The following is a 20,432-nucleotide window of genomic DNA, read 5'->3' on the forward strand; positions in this document are numbered from 1 at the left end:
CATAACCCCACCCCCCTTCTCCCAACCCCTCTCCCCACAGCAACCCTCAGTCTGTTTTGTAAGATTAAGAGTCACTTATGGTTTGTCTCCCTCCCAATCCCATCTTGTTTCATTGATTCTTCTCCTACCCACTTAAGCCCCCATGTTGCATCACCACTTCCTCATATCAGGCAGATGATATGATAGTTGTCTTTCTCTTCTTGACTTATTTTGCTAAGCATGATACGCTCTAGTTCCATCCATGTTATACACAATGGAATACTATGCAGCCATCAAAAGAAATGAAATCTTGCCATTTGGGACAACATGGATGGATTTTTAGCATTTTTAAATGTGTGAATTAATATCTTTGGTCAGTTTTGAAAAGCTTTTAGTCATTATTTTTTCAAATACATTTTCTGTTCCATTATTTCCTCTTATTCTTGGGCTCCAGACCCTCTACTATATCTGTCTTGTAATGCTTTTACAATTTTCCATTCTTGTCTCTCTTTTGGGCTTTAATCTAAATATTTTCTACTAACTTATTTTTCAGTTCACCAATCCTCTCTTTTGCTGTTTCTCATATGGTGCTAATCCCATCTATTGCATTCCCAATACTAGTTACTGTAATCTTTAGTTTTGGAATTCTATTTGATCCTTTTTTTCGTAGATGGAATTATTCTCTTAGTTTTCCTTTTGGATTATTTATTATTAATGCCTAAAAATGCAACTAAGTTTTGCATGTTGCTTTTGAATCCTGCAATTTTGCTGAAATTGTTTTTTTTTTTTTTTAGGAGAATCTTCAGGGTTTTCTACATATAAGACCATGTACTCTGCAAACATTTTTACTTTTTCCTTTCTGACTTAAATGCCTTTTATTTCTTTTTCTTGCCCACTTGCTCTGGTTAGAACTTCCAATACTATGTTAATTAGAGGTCTGTATATCTGTTTTGATTGTATTTTTTTGGCTTTTGTTTATTTGGTTTCCTAGCATATCTTATTATATATTTTCAATGCTGAACACATTATACAAAGAATTGTAGAGGCTCTAGATAATATTATTTTCTTCCAGAGGTGATTTAGTTTATTTTGGCAGGTAGATACACCACTAGCAGATCACCTTAGTCCATTCAGTGACTGAGAAGATTGTGTTTTAGGCTTTGTGTTTTAGGCTTTCTGGAAACTGGTCTATTTGTGATTTGCATTTACTTTTAGGGTGTAGCTCACCCTTAAGGGACTCAACTGAAAAACTGGAGTGTTTATCACAGCTTCTTCCACAAAGAAAGTTCCTGAAATAAAAGTTTTGTTTTCCTAGCATGAGACTTTATCCTTCATTTCTTGGCCTCTCATCCCATGCAAGCACAGCTCAAGAAGAAGAAAATGCCTCAAAGGGAAACTGCACAGACAATAAAGAATATTGCTTACTTTGCTGAGGTACTCTTTTCTTCAGGGTTTTGGCTTCTCAAGTCCTGGCTACCTTAATTATTTTCTAATGCCCTTATTTACCTATATCTTTTAAATACAGCTATTATAGTTGTTCTTAGTATGAAGAGTAGTCTGATACAAACCACTTCACAGCTGGAAGCTGAAAGTCTACCTTATTCTTTTTAACTATGGCACAACATATCATACATAATTCAACCATTCTTGTTCATACACATTAGGTTGCTCCTAATTGTTGTTTTGTCATTACAAATTATGTTGTAATGAATAGCTTTGTACATGTATCCTTGTTTACATGTGTGAGTACTATATAGGGTAGATTCCTATGAGTAAGGTTGTTAGTCAAAGATATGTGTATAAAATTAAAAAAAAAATTTATAGGTAATGCCAAATTACCTCTGATTTACACTACTACCAGGAGTGCTAAGAGTGTCCATTTCTCCACATATTCACCAGTAATGGGTAATATAAAACTTAACTTTTATAAAATTGATGACAAAAAGTTTTTATTTCATTGTTGTTTCATCTTACATTTCCCCAATTATTAAAGAGGCTGAAGGTTGAAAACTTAAAAAGTGTAGTGCTAAGGAGAAACTGTGACCAACAGCACCAAAAAGTAACATACACACACATACATGTGTTAGAGAGTCTATATATGTACAGTAAATGATTAAGGTGACATTTCAAAACTCTTTATATGAACTATTCAATCAATAGTGCTGGGAAGACTGGCTAAGTATTTGGCAAACAAATTATGATTCTTACATCATAAGGTAAACTAAAATTAAAATTCTAGACTAAGCTAAATATAAAATTGTAACTGTAAAGAACTAAGAAAATATGGTGAAAATGTATATGACATAGGGATGAATCTATCTTTCTAAGCATAACAGTAAAGAAACCAAAAAGGAGACAATTATACTATGTAAAACTTTAACATATCAAAATTAAATACAAAATTAAAAGGCAAATAATAAAATAGAAAAGTACTGCAGTAACATATGGAAGAAAAAGTATTAGCATCCCTAATATATAAAAAATCTTATTTAAAGCAATAAGAAATTGACAATTTTCCAATAGAAAAGTGATAAAGGAATATATATAATTTACAAAATAAATAGAAAAAAGTCTATTTAATTTATAAAAACAATTTATTATCTAGGGCATTAGAAAATAATTAAGGTGGCCAGGACTTGAGAAGCCAAAACCCTGAAGAGAAGAGTACCTCAGCAAAGTAAGCAATATTCTTTATGTCTAAAAAACTGAAATCATGCTAACACAAATATTAAAATAGCGTTGTAAAAGGTTATTTAAAAAAAGATAATAGGGTTCATCACACATTATTACTATGTTGCAAAGTACAAATAGCAAAAACTGTTCTTTCTGACACTGTTTTTCTAAAAAACAAGTGTGTATTTATTTTACAAAAAAAAATGATTGGAAGCAAATATTCCAAAACAAAAACAGTGGCTTCCTATGAGTGTTAGAATTATAGGTGACTTTTATCTTTTTCCTTTGTGCCTTTTTCTACTTTCCAGTTCCCTTCATTCAACACGTACATTTCAATTTGTAATCATAACTTACTATTTATGAAAACTGAAGAAAATGAGAATAGCACATCTATTCAAATGAAACTAGGAGATAAATTTACAATTCCTGAAGAAATGAAAGATATAACTGATAAAATGGATGTACTTGATGTTCAAAAATTTGCACAAAGGCAAGAAAATAATTATCTAAAGAAAGTTACAGAACAGAAAATATATACTTCATTGATAAAAGCTTACCATAAGGTATACTTAAAGAAGAGATTATGCTGAGTGAAATAAGTCACGCAGAGAGAGCAAGTATCCTATGGTTTCACTTATTTGTCGAGCATAAGGAATAACAAGGAGGATATTGGGAGATGGAGTGAAGAAGTGAGTTGGGGGAAATTGGATGGGGAGACAAACCATGAGAGATTGGACTCTGAGAAACAAACTGAGGGTTTTGGGGGTGGGGGTTGGGTAGGCCTGGTGGTGGGTATTATGGAGGGCACATATTGCATGGAGCACTGGGTGTGGTGCATAAACAATGGATGCTGGAACACTGAAAAGAAATAAAATAAAATGGAAAAAGAGAATTGTTAACTATATATGAAAACGTGCAGATCCTGCTAGATATGCAAGCCATAGGAAACACAACTTCAAAAAAAAAGTAGAGCAAAAGTGAAGAAATGCATATCCTCACTGGGAATTAAAGAAAGGCAATTAAAATAGCATGTGTAGTAATACTACTAATCTAACAAAAACAAATGATAAAAATTCAATGTTGGTGGGGTAGTAAAAATAAAAAGGTATAATTTGTATTTACTGATGCCACTAAAAATTGGTTGGTATTTCTAAAGAATAGTCTGGCAACATAAAATAAGAACTACAAAGTTGTCCATACTCTTTTATCCAGAATCCCTTTTCTGAGAATATACTCCAAAGAAACAGAAGTATACATAAGAAAGCCTATACAAAGGCATTCACAGAATGACAAAAACATTGGAAACAATTCAAGTACCCAATAATTAGGGAATAATTAGTTTAGCTTGAAGGAATAATATATAGTTCTTTCAGTATGTAAAAATACTCACATGAAAGAGTAAGTGAAAAAACCACAAATTAATATGCATACACTGTAACTGTAAATGTATCTATGTGCACTAACAGATTAGAAAAGAATTAGAATTATATAAAGATCTAAGTTGAATATTTATGAAGTTCTTATGTTCCTAAATCTGATTAATCTCGTATTTTTGTTAAAGAAGATTTATTTATTTATTTATTTAAGAGAGAGCAAGTAAGCGAGCACAGGTGAGCAGGGGGAGGGCAAAAGGAGAGGGAGGAGAGAAGCAGATGCCCCAATGAACATGGAGCCCAATGGGACTCCATTCCACAACCATGAGATCAACGACTTGAGCTAAAACCAAGAGTTGGAACCATCTGAGCCACCAGGTGCCCCAATTAATCTCGTACTTTAAAAATGTTTTAAAAATATATTTTGGAACTGAAATACATGAAATGCAATATTTGAGGTGAGGCAAACATTCCCATTTAGTTAACATATACATATATATGAACACACCTGGTGAAGAAATCTCTCTTTTTTTGTATTATAGTTGTCATTTGATGTATGCTTAAAGCAATTTTGTTATTGTGAAATTGTAACTATGATAAAATTTTGAAGATTCACCCATTTGATAAGTTATCAAATCATGATTTTTATGACTTTCCCAGATCTATCCTCTTTGCCCTGTGCTTTATACATAACACCATTACTACAGCATTTATAATATTGTACTATAATTAGGCCATGATTTCAACACTTTGCTTGAAAATCTCCTTCATATCCAGGGATATAATTATCCTTATATTATATTATATTATATTATATATATCCTCATATTATATTATATTATGCCCATATCCATATTAATATCATAATTTATAGTTGTATTTTCCACATAAAACAGGACACAGTTCACTACAACAAGGATCCTTTTCCTCAAGTTTGCAATAACATGTTTCTAATTTCTTTCTGAGCCCTCACTGGCCATGCCTTTAGCATCCTTATGTCTACCAACAGTGTGTTTAAAGCAGTATCGATTTTTTCTATCATGTGACTCAATTCTCTCAGCCTCTATCCATTACCTGATTCCAAAGCCACTTTTTAAAATATTTGTTACAGTATCACCCCACTTCCTAGTACCAAAATCTGTATTACCTTCCTATTCCTGCTGTTAATAAAGTGCTATAAACTCAGTGGCTTAAAACAACACATATTTCTTTTCTTACAATTTTGGAGGTCAGAAGCCCAAAATGAGTCTTTTAGGACTGAAAATAAAATCAAGGTGTCAACAGGGCTGGTTTCTTCTGGAATCTCCAGGAGAGAGTCTCTTCCTTGCCAATTCTAACTTCTAGGGGCTGGTCATTCCTTGCAAATCTTTGGTTCATAGCTATATCACTCCAATCTCTTGCTTCGGTTGTCACATGCACTGCCTTTTATTGTCTGAATTCCCTCTGCTTTCATTTTATAAGGATACTTGTGATTACATTTAAGGTCTACCTGGAAAATCCAGAACAGTCCTCCTCATCTTGAGCTCCTTACATTAATCATACCTGCAAAGTCTCTTTTGCTATATAATATTCATAGGTTCCATGAATTAGGACCTATATGCTTTTGGGGGCCATTAATCAGTCTTCCACAAGAGTAGTTTTGAAATTTGCAGAGCCTTTTTTTAAGTTAAAGGTGCAGTGATTTGTTTAATGTCAAATTTGTAATAAATTGTATAACTTCGTAATTTGTAGTAATCTGCTTAATGTGTTTATTTTTAAGTTTAATAAATTAGATAAAAATTGAGTAATAATTAAAATAAGTATTAGATTAAGATGAATTTTGTAATATTGTCAACCAATTTATTACATGACATGGTATAAAAGACCTAAAAAAATATTCCTTGGCTATTGCTTTACATAAAATTAACATGTATTCAGAATGGAAATATATGCCTCAAGAAAGGGGAGAACATGTTAGCTAAGCATGCACTTGGAATGAAGATACAGTACTGTTTGTTAACAGTAACACCCTATATACTGGATTCATAAACACATTCAAAATTATCAAGCTTGCTCGGGATATACTGGGTTAGAAACTTAAGTTCCAGAGACTCTGAATTCCTTCTCAGATCCAGTTTAATAAAGCAGTACAAGATTAAAAAAATAAAAAGAAAAGAAACCAGTCTGTACTGAATAATGCTTTGATTATTATAATGACTGATTATTAAGGCTGATCTCCTTACCTAGGCTGGAATAAATGTGGCTGAGAATACGGGCTGGTTGTACTCTGATAGGGTATACCTCAGCAATGGTCTCCACATCAATCCCCTTGTCCTTCAAAATGGCCTTGATTTCTTCTGTCTCGGCTAGAATGGAAACTACAGAAAGGAAAGAAGATGAAGTCAACAGAAACTTTTATTTCAATAGGAACCTAAAAATCTCTCAAGCCACATAATTTCTTTTGGATGGAAGAGAATGAAAATGGGAGGAAATTAACAGTTATTGAGGAAGTTTGATGAAACAAGTATCATGCTAGGTACATAACACAATTATCTAAGTTGAAAAGGAAAAAGGACTCATGCTTAAAGTATTAGATTCTGCTTTTTTGGCTAAGTGCAAGGTGCTCCTAGAGAATTCCATACTCTTTATACCTGAGATTCCACATTTAATAGGGGAAAAAAAAATCCAACACAAGGTATGTTACAGCTTTGGTTCCAAGGCTCTTTCATATCCTTAAGACCAGACAGGATTTTGAGGATAATAAAGAACACCCAAATAATAAGAATTATTCTATAGCCAGAGAATGGTAGAAGACAAGGGAAACTGGGAATAAAGAATTGAGATGCAATAGTTAAAACTGCATATGGTTGTTTTGGGGTTGGGGGGTAGGCTCTAGATTCTGAGCCTGCCAAGCCTGGACAGCTCCCTTTTATTCCTGTTATATTCATTTTTCTGAAGTGCTTATCACAGTCACAAGGGAGAAGGCCATGCCAGCTCCCTGACTCTTCTTTTTACGTTCTCTCTAGGGGACAAATACCTGGCTGGGAGCTAATAATCTGAGTGGGGCCTCAATTAGCTTGACACTAAGGACTGAGAGCAAATATGTGCCCTATTTCTGTTTCTCCAGTGCTGGTGAATGTGCTGAATTGGGTTTATGTGAAAATGAAGGTACCATTTGGTTCATTTAAGTTTACTAGTATTTTCTATGTTGAGTGTTTGGAACAAAAACCTAGTTAACAGAGTGCACTTTCTTTTTCTTTGCTATTATCTTTCGTGTATATTTGTGTGTGTGTGTGTGTGTGTGTGTGTGTCTTTCTATCTTGGGAGCCTCATGGTATTGTGTTGCTGTTGGTCTGGGTCAGGATATGCAGCTTATGGCAATCATAGGGCCCCCTGGACATATCACAATCTCGATTACTTATAACTAGAAACATGAAAATGACAAAGATTCTCCAGGGAAAAGAAACAAAGGAAGAATGATAGTGGGCTAAGGAAAGCCCAGGAAAACACACATGGTCATCCATTCATTCATTAACAAACATTTGCTAAGCACCTAAATGGACAAAGTACTATTTTGGCACTAAGGATAAAGAGATGGATAAGTTAGTCTCTCTCTTTAAGAGCTTACAGTGTGATGGAAGTGACATACACATAAGCCAATTATAAAATAAGCTGCTAGGTAACTAGAGAGATGCACAAAACACTGTAAGCCCTGGAGAGTGACACCTATCAAGTCTGGGACAGGAGGAGAGTGCTTTCAGAAAAGGCTTTCTGAAAGAGATGATGTCTAAGCTGAGTTTGAAAGAATGAACTTTAGCCAGGAGAAAGAAGGGAATAGGGATGGGGAAATCCATTTTAGGTATAAAGTACATGATAATCACAAAACATGGAAATGAATAAAGAATATGTGTGGTGGTAAAGAGAACTACATATACTCCAATATTGTTGTTGCATAAAATATTTTGCACAGTGGTTTAAAAAAAAAAAAGAATCCAGAAAGGCAGACAGAGGCTAGATCTTTATGGAATACATATGTTTCACTTTAAGGATTTTGTAATTTTCTTTGGGCAATGATTACCCAACTGCATTCTACTGAGCTTCAGGGCTCTGCAGAGGGCAATGCATTGAAAGAGAATCAAATGAACAATATTTTGGGGTGCTAGGAACACTTTCAACCCCAACAGCGGAGCTTTTTTTTTAAAACTTTATGTTTAATAAAATATTTAGGAAATTCCACCTATGTGCTAAGTAGAGCCAAATGCAGGGAGTATAGAGATAGACATGATCCCTGGAGAAAATGACGCTGATACTGAGTTCTGCTAGAAGGCTGAATAGAAATTAATCTGGCAGAGGAGAAGGTAAAGTAAGGGAGTTGTTCTAGATAGAAGAAACAGCATAGACAAAGGTTCAAGGGCGACATGGAACAGGGCAGATCTAGGAATTATAAAATGTTTTTTACAGCACAAGCATGGAGTGTGAAGGGGTCATTGCAAAAAATTACAACGGAGACAGGGTCAGGCACCAGATCATAAAGGGCCTTATAAGCCATGTGAAGGAGGTTGGCAATGAAAACCCTTGGAGAGTTGTAATCAGGGGATTAATATGTCTATAACTGTACCTTAAAAAAGAAAATATTCATGTTTGATGATTAAAGAATAAACTGATAGACTGTTGAGGGCCTAGACTGAAGACAGGGATACCACTTAAAAATTTATTGCCCTAAGGCAAGTGAGAGATGCTGATTACTTAGATTAGGATCATGGCATTTATACTGGAGAGGACTAGATGGATTTCAGAGTCAATTAGAAGGTAAACAAATCAGGATTTGTTAACTGATTGAATATAGGAGGTGAGAGGGGGGAGATATTGAGAATGATTCCCCAGGTATTTATATGCGTAACTAAGAGAATGCGTAAGAGAATGCTGTGCCTTTAATGACACAGGCACATAGGGAGAAAAGCAGGCATGAGTGATATAATAGTAGGAGGGTGCAGCTGGAGTAATTTTAGACATGTTGAGTTTCAAGTGCATGTAAAACATCCAAGTGGGGCTATCTTAAAGAACAGTGATATAGATTCAGGAGTCATTAGCATATAGATATGAGATGGGTCAAGGAGAATGCATAGAGAAAAAGAAAAGAGGACCCAGAATATAACCTTGAGGAAGCTCAACATATAAGAAATGGGCAGATGAAGAAAAGCCTGGTGTAGAAATGAGTTTTTGTCCCAAGGCTTATATTTTCTTTATGGTATAGGAGGTGAAGTCATCTCCTGAGAACGAAGAATCAAGGAGATAAGAAAAGGGAGAAGATTTGGAATAGGAGGAGACTGAGAGACAAGAACAAATATTCTAAGTCAGAAGGTCAATGGACAGAACTAGAAATACCAACACTTAAGGGGCAAAGAAAATAGGAAGCCCAGATTGAGACAGAAAATTGCAAATTTTAGGTTGAAGAAGATCCAAGGGATGGTATCACAGAAGACATGGGAGTTAAGAGTTTCCAGAAAGATAAACAATAAGTGAAACAGAAAGATCTACTAAGATGTAGGTTGAAAGATACCTACTGAATTTTTCAATAACTTAAGCAAAAACATTTTCAGAGGAATATTAAGCAGGACTGGAAAGGAATGTAGAATGCATGGAATATAAAGTAGAAATTCAGATGAGAAAGGAAAGAAAGGATAAATAGAGGGAGATGAATATGTAAATAAACTAAAAACCAGAACCAACAGAGAGGAAGAGTTTGAAGAAACAGGAAAGGGTAGGTTTCTAGGAATGCTGGAGAAGAGGATAGGATCAAGCATTAGAAGGAAACACCCTTTCTAAGACCAGAGAAAAGGAGACAAGGATGAGTGAAAATATAAGCAAGATTGTGGTGGGGGACTGGGAAACTGACAACAATCAGAATATTAAGATTATCTAGCTAGATTAAGATAGACCAAAGGAAGGAAGGAAGGAAGCTGCTTTTAAAAGTAGGCCAAGAAGAGGATGAAAGTAAGGGATGGGGCTGAAAACATATTTGGAATCCTGGTTGAAAAAAAATGAAAATGCTGAGTAACAGTAAGAACAAGGAGCAGCAAGAGGCACTGTGAGTCTAGTTGAGCTGGAGACTGCAGAATCACAGTGCAGAATTACAGTGCAGAATTACATCTGCTCATTTGCGTGATTTTTTTTCTAGTAGTTTTAGCAGGCCAGGTACAGGATCAGAAAATGCAGAATGGAAGAGGGTAGGAAGATGACAGAGTAGGAGGACCCTCAGCTTGTCTCATCCCATAGATACAACCAAATAACACTCACATCAGTGTAAACAACCCAGAAAATGATCTGAAGACTGGCAGAATAAACTCTGCAACTAAAGGTAGAGAAAAGGCCACACCAAAGAAAGTCCAACTTTCTTCACTACAAAATGGACCATGGCCATCTACAGTGGGGAGGAAGCTGGCGGCACAGAGAAGGGCAAAAAACAGACTGTTACACTGGGAAGCCTGAACAGGGAAGATGAATCTCCATGTTTGGCTTTGAAAGTGAGAGGGGCTGAATTTTGTGAATTCTTAACAACCGGCGGGACTTAAAGCCTGGAATTTAAAAAATCAGGAATCTTGGGACGCCTGGGTGGCTCAGTTGGTTAAGCAGCTGCCTTCGGCTCAGGTCATGATCCCAGCGTCCTGGGATCGAGTCCCACATCGGGCTCCTTGCTCCGCAGGGAGCCTGCTTCTCCCTCTGCCTCTGCCTTCCACTCTGTCTGCCTGTGCTCACTCTCGCTCTCTCTCTCTCTCTCTCTGACAAATAAATAAATAAAATCTTAAAAACAAAATCAGGAATCTTGGTTCTGGGGGAACCCAGAGAGCATTAGGAAGTGGAGTCCCTGCCCTTTAAAAGACTACAGGACAAACAGCCAGCAGAGATACAGCATGGAAGCAGCAGTTTGAAAATGCTGGGGGCAGATGGGAGGGAGAGTTATTTACTCATCTGAGAGCATGTCCTGGAGAGGCAGGGATCACAGAGAGACCCTTCTAGGAATGAAGGAGGTTCTACCCCTCGGCAAAAAACATAATCACATGCCCAGGAACCAGCACAGCTCTGAAACTTGCTACCTAACTTGCTTACATCAAACCCTTTCACTCCTGTGCTGGGGCAGATTTGCCCTTTCCAGTCACGCTTGCCTCAGTCATGGTGCTGCAAGTCTCCTCCCCCAGAATACAAGTGCAAACCCCACCAACACCTTATCTCCCAATCCACATGTTCTGTGGGGCTGAAGTTCCAGTGGTTGTGGCAGATCTCATTTTGCAAGCTGACAGGTGTGCACCTTGTTAAAACATGCCCCCACCCAACTGAGGAGCAAACACTGACCACAACAGGCAAAGAGAGCCTCTGCAGACAACTGGACTGAAGGAAAAAGAGGCCAGGACTCAATAGCAGGGCATACACAGCACACATAGAAGATACTCCCTGTAGAGCCAGGTCCTTGGGAATGTGACACTACACTGCAGGGCTCTATAGGACCTCTTCTTCATAAGGCCAATATCATTAAGAGCAACAAAAGTAGCTGACTTTCTTAACACAGAAACAGAGAGTAGACAAAATGAGGAAACAGGAATATGTCACAAAAGAAAGAAAGGGACCAAACCATAGCAAGAGAGCTAAGTGAAACAGATATAAGTAGTATGCCTGATAGAAAATTTAAAGTCATGATCATAAAGGTACTCATTGACCTTGAGAAAAGAGTAGAGGACATTGGGGAGACCTTTAACAAAGACATAAAAATGAACCAATTATAGGTGAAACAAACAATAATGGAAATTAAAAATACACTTGATACAATAAATGGCAGGCTAAAGGAAGTAAAAGAATGAATTAATGACCTGGAAGACAGAGTAATGGAAAGTAACCAAGCTGAGCAAATGAGAGGGAAAAAAAGTATACAAACAGAATAATTTTAGGGACCTCAGTGATGGCCATCAGTGTAATAACATTCACATTATAGGGATCCCAGAAGAAAAGAGAGAAAAGGAGGTATAAAATCTATCTGAAGAAATAAGAAATTCCCTAATCTGGAGAAGAAAACATCCACATCTAGGAGGCATAGAGATCCCCACACAAAAACCAACCATAGGAAGTCCACACTGAGATACATACTAATGAAAATAGCAAAAAGTAGTATTAAAAAAGGATTTTAAAAGCAGCAAGAGGGAAGACATTTATATGGAAAACCCCGTAAGTCTATTAGATTTTTCAGCAGAAGTTTTGCAGTCATGAAGAGAATGGCATGATATATTCAAAATGCTGAGAGGAAAAAATCTTCAGCCAAGGTTACTCTATCTAATAAGGCTATCATTCAGAATAGAAGGAGAGATAAAGAGTTTCTCAGACTAATAAAAACTAAAGGAGTTCATGACCACTAAATGAGCTCTACAAGAAAGGAGTAGAAAGGAAAGACCATAAGTGAGAGTATCAAAAGTAAAAAACACAAAAGCAGTAAAAATAAGTATTTCTGTAAATAACAGTCAAGGGATTCATAAAATAAAAGGATGTAAAATATGATACCATATACAATAATGTGGGGGGACAAGAATAAAAAATGGGTTTAAATGTAAACAATCAACTTAACATAGACTGCTATATGCAGATGTTATACACAAAACTAATGGTAACTGCAAATCCAAAACCACTGATATGCAAACAATAAAGAGGAAGGAACCCAAGTGTATCACTAAAGAAAGGCAACAAACCATGAAAGAAGGCAAGAGAAGAAAGGACCAGAGAAAAACCTACAAAAACAACCACAGACCAAGTAACCAAACTGCAATAAATACATATCTAACTAAGTACTTTAAAAGTAAATAGACTAAATGCTCCAATCAAAAGACACAGAGTGACAGGATGGATAAAAAACCAAGACCCATCTATAATCTGCCTATAAGAGACTCCTTTTAGACCCAAAGACACCTGCAGATTAAAAGTGAAGGGATAGGGAAACATTTATCATGTAAATAGAGGTCAAAAGGAAGCTGATGTAACAATATTTATATCAGACAAACTAGACTTTAAAACAAGGGTTATAACAAGTGACACAGAAGGACACTATTTAATAATAAAGGGGACAGTCCAAAAGAGGATATGACAGTTATAAATATTTATACTCCAAACATTGAATACCCAAAAACATTAAACTATTAATAACAGACATAAAGGAACTAACTGACAGGAATACAATAATAGTAGGGGACTTTACCACCCCACTTGCTTCAATGGACAGTTCATCCAAACAGAAAATCAACAAGGAAACAGTGGTTGTAAATGATACACTAGACCATAAGATTTTAACAGATATTTTTGGAACACTCCATCGTAAACATGAGAATACACATTCTTCTCAAGTTCATATGGAACATCCTCCAGAAGAGATCACATGTTAGGCCACAAAATAAGTCTCAACAAATTTAAAAAGGCCCAAGTCATACCAGGCACCTTTTCTGACCACACTATGAAACTAGAAATCAACCACAAGAAAAAATTTAGAAAGAGCATAAATACATGGAGATTAAATAACATGCTACTAAATAATGAAGGGTTCCACTAGGAAATCAAAGAAGAAATAAAAAATTCCATGGATACAAATGAAAATGAAAACACAACGGTCCAAAATCTTTGGGATGCAGCAAAAATAATTCTAAGAGGGATGTTGACAGCAAGAAAAATCTCAAATAAACAACCTAACCTTACACTTACAGGAGCTAGAAAAAGAACAAACAAAACCCAAAACCAGCAGACAGAAGGAAACAATGATGATTAGAGCAGAAATAAATAATACACAAACTGAAAAAAGAATAGAACAGAACAATGAAAGCAGGAGCTGGTCTTTGAAAAGAACAACAAAATTGATAGACCTCTACCCAGACTTATCAAGAAAAGAACAGAAAAGACCCAAACAAAGAAAATCAGAAATAAAAGAGGAGAAAGAGGAGAAATAACAATCGACACCACAGAAATATGAAGGATATATTCTTAGGAGTATATAACCGACCAAAACTGAAGCAGGAAGAAATAGTAAATTTGAACTAAATCAGTAACCAAATAAACATAAAAAACAGAAAGTCCAGGACCAGAGGGCTTCACAAGCGAATTCTACTAAACATTTAGTCCAGGACCAGAGGACTTCACAAGTGAATTTTACCAAACATTTAAAGAAGAGTTAATACATACTCTTCTCAAACTATTCTGAAAGTTAGAAGAGCCTAAGAAAACTTCCAAATTCATTCTGTGAGGCTAGTATCCCATAATACCCAAACCAGATGAGGACACCATGAGAAGAGAACTAGAGGCCAGTATCTCTCATAAATATACAAGCAAAAATCCTCAAAAAAATATTAGCAAACCGAATCCAACAATGCATTAAAAAAACCATTTACCATGATCAATTGGGATTTATTCCTGGGAGGCAAGCATGGTTCAATATTTACAAATCAATTAATGTGATACACCACATCAGTAGGAGAAAGGATAAGAACCCTATGACCATTTCAATAAATGCAAAAAAAAAGCATTTGACAGAGTATAACATCCATTTATGATTAAAAAAAAACCCCTAAAACAAATAGGTTTAGAAGAAACATACCTTAACATAATAAAGACCATTAATGAAAAACCTATAGTTAACATCATCCTTAATGGGGATGAACTGAGAGCTTTTCCCCTAAGGTCAAAAAAGATAAGGATGTCCAAGAGTATAAAAAGACCAGGGGGGAGGAGTCAAGATGGCGGGAAGTAGCAGGCTGAGACTACTTCAGCTAGCCGGAGATCAGCTAGATAGCTTATCTAAAGATTGCAAACACCTGAAAATCCATCCGCAGATCAAAGAGAAGAAGAACAGCAGTTCTGGAAACAGAAAAACAACCACTTTCTGAAAGGTAGGACAGGCGGAGAAGTGAATCCAAAGCAACGGGAAGATAGACCCCGGGGGCAGGGGCCGGCTCCTGGCAAGCGGCGGAGCAACGGCACACAAAATCAGGACTTTTAAAAGTCTGTTCCGCTGAGGGACATCGCTCCAGAGGCTAAATCGGGGCGAAGCCACGCGGGGTCAGCATGGCCTCAGGTCCCGCAGGGTCACAGAAGGATCGGGGGTGTCTGAGTGTTGCAGAGCTTGCAGGTATTGGAACGGGAAAGCCGGCTACAGAGACAGAGCCGACAGTAAGCTCACAGCTCGGGGTGACCTTGAACCGGCCGCAGGCTCGGTGAGCTCAGAGCGCGGCCGGAGGTCAGCCAGACGGGAGTAACTGGGCGCTGTTCTCTGGGGGCGCACGGAGGAGTGGGGCCCTGGGCTCTCGGTTCCTCCGGGCCGGAGACCAGGAGGCTGCCATTTGTAATCCTGTCCTCCGGAACTCTACAGAAAGCGCTCAGGGAACAAAAGCGCCTGAAAGCAAACCCGAGGGGATTACTCACCCCGGCCCCTGGTAAGGGCGGTGCAATTCCGCCTGGGGCAAAGACACTTGAGAATCACTACACCAGGCCCCTCCCCCAGAAGATCAACAAGAAATCCAGCCGAGACCAAGTTCACCTACCAAGGAGTGCGGTTTCAATACCAAGGAGAGCAGCAGAATTCCAGAGGAGGAGAATGCGAAGCACGGAACTGATGGCTTTTTCCCTGTAATTTTTTTTTAGTCTTGCAGTGAAATTTAATTTTTTTCTTTTTCATTTTTTTTTTCTCACCTTCTGGTAAATTTTTTTTTAACTTTTACCTTTTTCTTTTTTAACGTTTTTTAACTAGTTTATCTAATATATATATTTTTTCTTTTTTATATTTTTCTTATTTGTTTTCTTTTTTAAAAATTCTTTTCTTTTCTTTTTTTTTCTTTTTTCTTTTTTTTTTCTTTCTTCCTTTTTGAAACTCTTTTTATCCCCTTTCTCCCCCCTCACGATTTGGGATCTCCTCTAATTTGGTTAAAGCATATTTTCCTGGGGTTGTTGCCACCCTTTTAGTGTTTTACTTGCTCCTTCATATACTCTTATCTGGACAAAATGACAAGACGGAAAAATTCAACACAAAAAAAAGAATAAGAGGCAGTACCGAAGGCTAGGGACCCAATCAATACAGACATTGGTAATATGTCAGATCTAGAGTTCAGAATGACAATTCTCAAGGTTCTAGCTGGGCTCGAAAAAGGCATGGAAGATATTAGAGAAACCCTCTCGAGAGATATAAAAACCCTTTCTGGAGAAATAAAAGAACTAAAATCTAACCAAGTTGAAATATAAAAAGCTATTAATGAGGTGCAATCAAAAATGGAGGCTCTCACTGCTAGGATAAATGAGGCAGAAGAAAGAATTAGTGATATAGAAGACCAAATGACAGAGAATAAAGAAGCTGAGCAAAAGAGGGACAAACAGCTACTGGACCAAGAGGGGAGAATTCGAGAGATAAGTGACACCATAAGACGAAACAACATTAGAATAATTGGGATTCCAGAAGAAGAAAGAGAGAGGGGAGCAGAAGGTATACTGGAGAGAAATATTGGGGAGAATTTCCCCAATATGGCAAAGGGAACGAGCATCAAAATTCAGGAGGTTCAGAGAACGCCCCTCAAAATCAGTAAGAATAGGCCCACAACCCATCACCTAATAGTAAAATTTACAAGTCTCAGTGAAAAAGAGAAAATCCTGAAAGCAGCCCGGGAAAAGAAGTCTGTAACATACAATGGTAAAAATATTAGATTGGCAGCTGACTTATCCACAGAGACCTGGCAGGCAAACTATATAAACCAATTAATAACAAAATCAAAGAAACACATCAACAATAATACAATAATAGTAGGGGACTTTAACACTCCCCTCACTGAAATGGACAGATCATCCAAACAAAAGATCAGCAAGGAAATAAAGGCCTTAAACGACACACTGGACCAGATGGACATCACAGATATATTCAGAACATTTCATCCCAAAGCAACAGAATACACATTCTTCTCTAGTACACATGGAACATTCTCCAGAATAGATCACATCCTCGGTCCAGGACTCAACTGGTATCAAAAGATTGGGATCATTCCCTGCATATTTTCAGACCACAATGCTCTAAAGCTAGAACTCAACCACAAAAGGAAGTTTGAAAAGAACCCAAATACATGGAGACTAAACAGCATCCTTCTAAAGAATGAATGGGTCAACCGGGAAATTAAAGAAGAATTGAAAAAAATCATGGAAACAAATGATAATGAAAATACAACGGTTCAAAATCTGTGGGACACAACAAAAGCAGTCCTGAGAGGAAAATATATAGCGGTACAAGCCTTTCTCAAGAAACAAGAAAGGTCTCAGGTACACAACCTAACCCTACACCTAAAGGAGCTGGAGAAAGAACAAGAAAGAAACCCTAAGCCCAGCAGGAGAAGAGAAATCATAAAGATCAGAGCAGAAATCAATGAAATAGAAACCAAAAAAACAACAGAACGAATCAACGAAACTAGGAGCTGGTTCTTTGAAAGAATTAATAAAATTGATAAACCCCTGGCCCGACTTATCAAAAAAAAAAAAAGAGAGAAAGGCCCCAAATAAATAAAATCATGAATGAAAGAGGAGAGATCACAACTAACACCAAAGAAATACAAACTATTATAAGAACATACTATGAGCAACTCTACGCCAATAAATTTGACAATCTGGAAGAAATGGACGCATTCCTAGAAACATATAAACTACACAACTGAACCAGGAAGAAATAGAAAGCCTGAACAGACCCATAACCAGTAAGGAGATTGAAACAGTCATTAAAAATCTCCAAACAAACAAAAGCCCAGGGCCAGACGGCTTCCCGGGGGAATTCTACCAAACATTTAAAGAAGAACTAATTCCTATTCTCCTGAAACTGTTCCAAAAAATAGAAATGGAAGGAAAACTTCCAAAGTCATTTTATGAGGCCAGCATCACCTTGATCCCAAAACCAGACAAGGATCCCATCAAAAAAGAGAGCTATAGACCAATATCCTTGAGGAACACAGATGCGAAAATACTCAACAAAATACTAGCCAATAGGATTCAACAGTACATTAAAAGGATTATTCACCACGACCAAGTGGGATTTATTCCAGGGCTGCAAGGTTGGTTCAACATCCGCAAATCAGTCAATGTGATACAACACATCAATAAAAGAAAGAACAAGAACCATATGATACTCTCAATAGATGCTGAAAAAGCATTTGACAAAGTACAGCATCCCTTCCTGATCCAAACTCTTCAAAGTGTAGGGATAGAGGGCACATACCTCAATATCATCAAAGCCATCTATGAAAAACCCACCGCAAATATCATTCTGAATGGAGAAAAACTGAAAGCTTTTCCGCTAAGGTCAGGAACACGGCAGGGATGTCCATTATCACCACTGCTATTCAACATAGTACTAGAGGCCCTAGACTCAGCAATCAGACAACAAAAGGAAATGAAAGGCATCCAAATTGGCAAAAAGAAGTCAAATTATCACTCTTTGCAGATGATATGATACTATATGTGGAAAACCCAAAAGACTCCACTCCAAAACTGCTAGAACTTATACAGGAATTCAGTAAAGTGTCAGGATATAAAATCAATGCACAGAAATCACTTGCATTTCTCTACACCAACAGCAAGACAGAAGAAAGAGAAATTAAGGAGTCAATCCCATTTACAATTGCACCCAAAACCATAAGATACCTAGGAATAAACCTAAACAAAGAGGCACAGAATCTATACTCAGAAAACTATAAAGTACTCATGAAAGAAATTGAGGAAGACACAAAGAAATGGAAAAATGTTCCATGCTCCTGGATTGGAAGAATAAATATTGTGAAAATGTCTATGCTACCTAAAGCAATCTACACATTTAATGCAATTCCTATCAAAGTACCATCCATCTTTTTCAAAGAAATGGAACAAATAATAATTCTAAAAATTTATATGGAACCAGAAAAGACCTCGAATAGCCAAAGGGATATTGAAAAAGAAAGCCAACGTTGGTGGCATCACAATTCCGGACTTCAAGCTCTATTACAAAGCTGTCATCATCAAGACAGCATGGTACTGGCACAAAAACAGACACATAGATCAATGGAACAGAATATAGAGTCCAGAAATAGACCCTCAACTCTACGGTCAACTAATCTTCGACAAAGCAGGAAAGAATGTCCAATGGAAAAAAGACAGTCTTTTCAATAAATGGTGCTGGGAAAATTGGACAGCCACATGCAGAAAAATGAAATTGGATCATTTCCTTACACCACACACAAAAATAGACTCAAAATGGATGAAGGACCTCAGTGTGCGAAAGGAATCCATCAAAATCCTTGAGGAGAACACAGGCAGCAACCTCTTCGACCTCAGCCGCAGCAACATCTTCCTAGGAACAACGCCAAAGGCAAGGGAAGCAAGGGCAAAAATGAACTATTTGGATTTCATCAAGATCAAAAGCTTTTGCACAGCAAAGGAAACAGTGAACAAAATCAAAAGACAACTGACAGAATGGGAGAAGATATTTGCAAATGACATATCAGATAAAGGACTAGTGTCCAGAATCTATAAAGAACTTAGCAAACTCAGCACCCAAAGAACAAATAATCCAATCAAGAAATGGGCAGAGGACATGAACAGACATTTCTGCAAAGAAGACATCCAGATGGCCAACAGACACATGAAAAAGTGCTCCATATCACTTGGCATCAGGGAAATACAAATCAAAACCACAATGAGATATCACCTCACACCAGTCAGAATGGCTAAAATCAACAAGTCAGGAAATGACAGATGCTGGCGAGGATGCGGAGAAAGGGGAACCCTCCTACACTGTTGGTGGGAATGCAAGCTGGTGCAGCCACTCTGGAAAACAGCATGGAGGTTCCTCAAAATGTTGAAAATAGAACTACCCTATGACCCAGCAATTGCACTATTGGGTATTTACCCTAAAGATACAAACGTAGTGATTCAAAGGGGCACGTGCACCCGAATGTTTATAGCAGCAATGTCCACAATAGCCAAACTATGGAAAGAACCTAGATGTCCATCAACAGATGAATGGATCAAGAAGATGTGGTATATATACACAATGGAATACTATGCAGCCATCAAAAGAAATGAAATCTTGCCATTTGCGACAACATGGATGGAACTAGAGCGTATCATGCTTAGCGAAATAAGTCAAGCAGAGACAACTATCATATGATCTCCTTGATATGAGGAAGTGGTGATGCAACATGGGGGCTTAAGTGGGTAGGAGAAGAATAAATGAAACAAGATGGGATTGGGAGGGAGACAAACCATAAGTGACTCTTAATCTCACAAAACAAACTGAGGGTTGCTGGGGGGAGGGGGTTTGGGAGAAGGGTGTGGGATTATGGTCATTGGGGCAGGGTATGTGCTTTGGTGAGTTCTGTGAAGTGTGTAAACCTGGTGATTCACAGACCTGTACCC

General features: G+C 37.2%; 1 protein-coding gene across 3 annotated transcripts in view; it reads right to left on the reverse strand.

Annotated features, from left to right (window-relative positions):
• Positions 1-20,432, reverse strand: part of PHKA1 (phosphorylase kinase regulatory subunit alpha 1) — a 148,573-nt gene that overhangs the window by 70,267 nt on the left and 57,874 nt on the right. For all 3 annotated transcript variants that reach the window (XM_045074010.1, XM_013048220.2, XM_013048219.2), the window contains exon 14: positions 6,248-6,382. In XM_045074010.1, coding sequence (XP_044929945.1) covers positions 6,248-6,382 — 135 coding nt within the window. The remainder of the gene's footprint in view (positions 1-6,247; positions 6,383-20,432) is intronic.

The sequence above is a fragment of the Mustela putorius genome, unplaced genomic scaffold (genome assembly GCF_011764305.1).
Source record: "Mustela putorius furo isolate JIRA1106 unplaced genomic scaffold, ASM1176430v1.1 tig00537297_pilon_pilon_pilon, whole genome shotgun sequence".
In the NCBI taxonomy this organism is placed as follows: domain Eukaryota; kingdom Metazoa; phylum Chordata; class Mammalia; order Carnivora; family Mustelidae; genus Mustela; species Mustela putorius.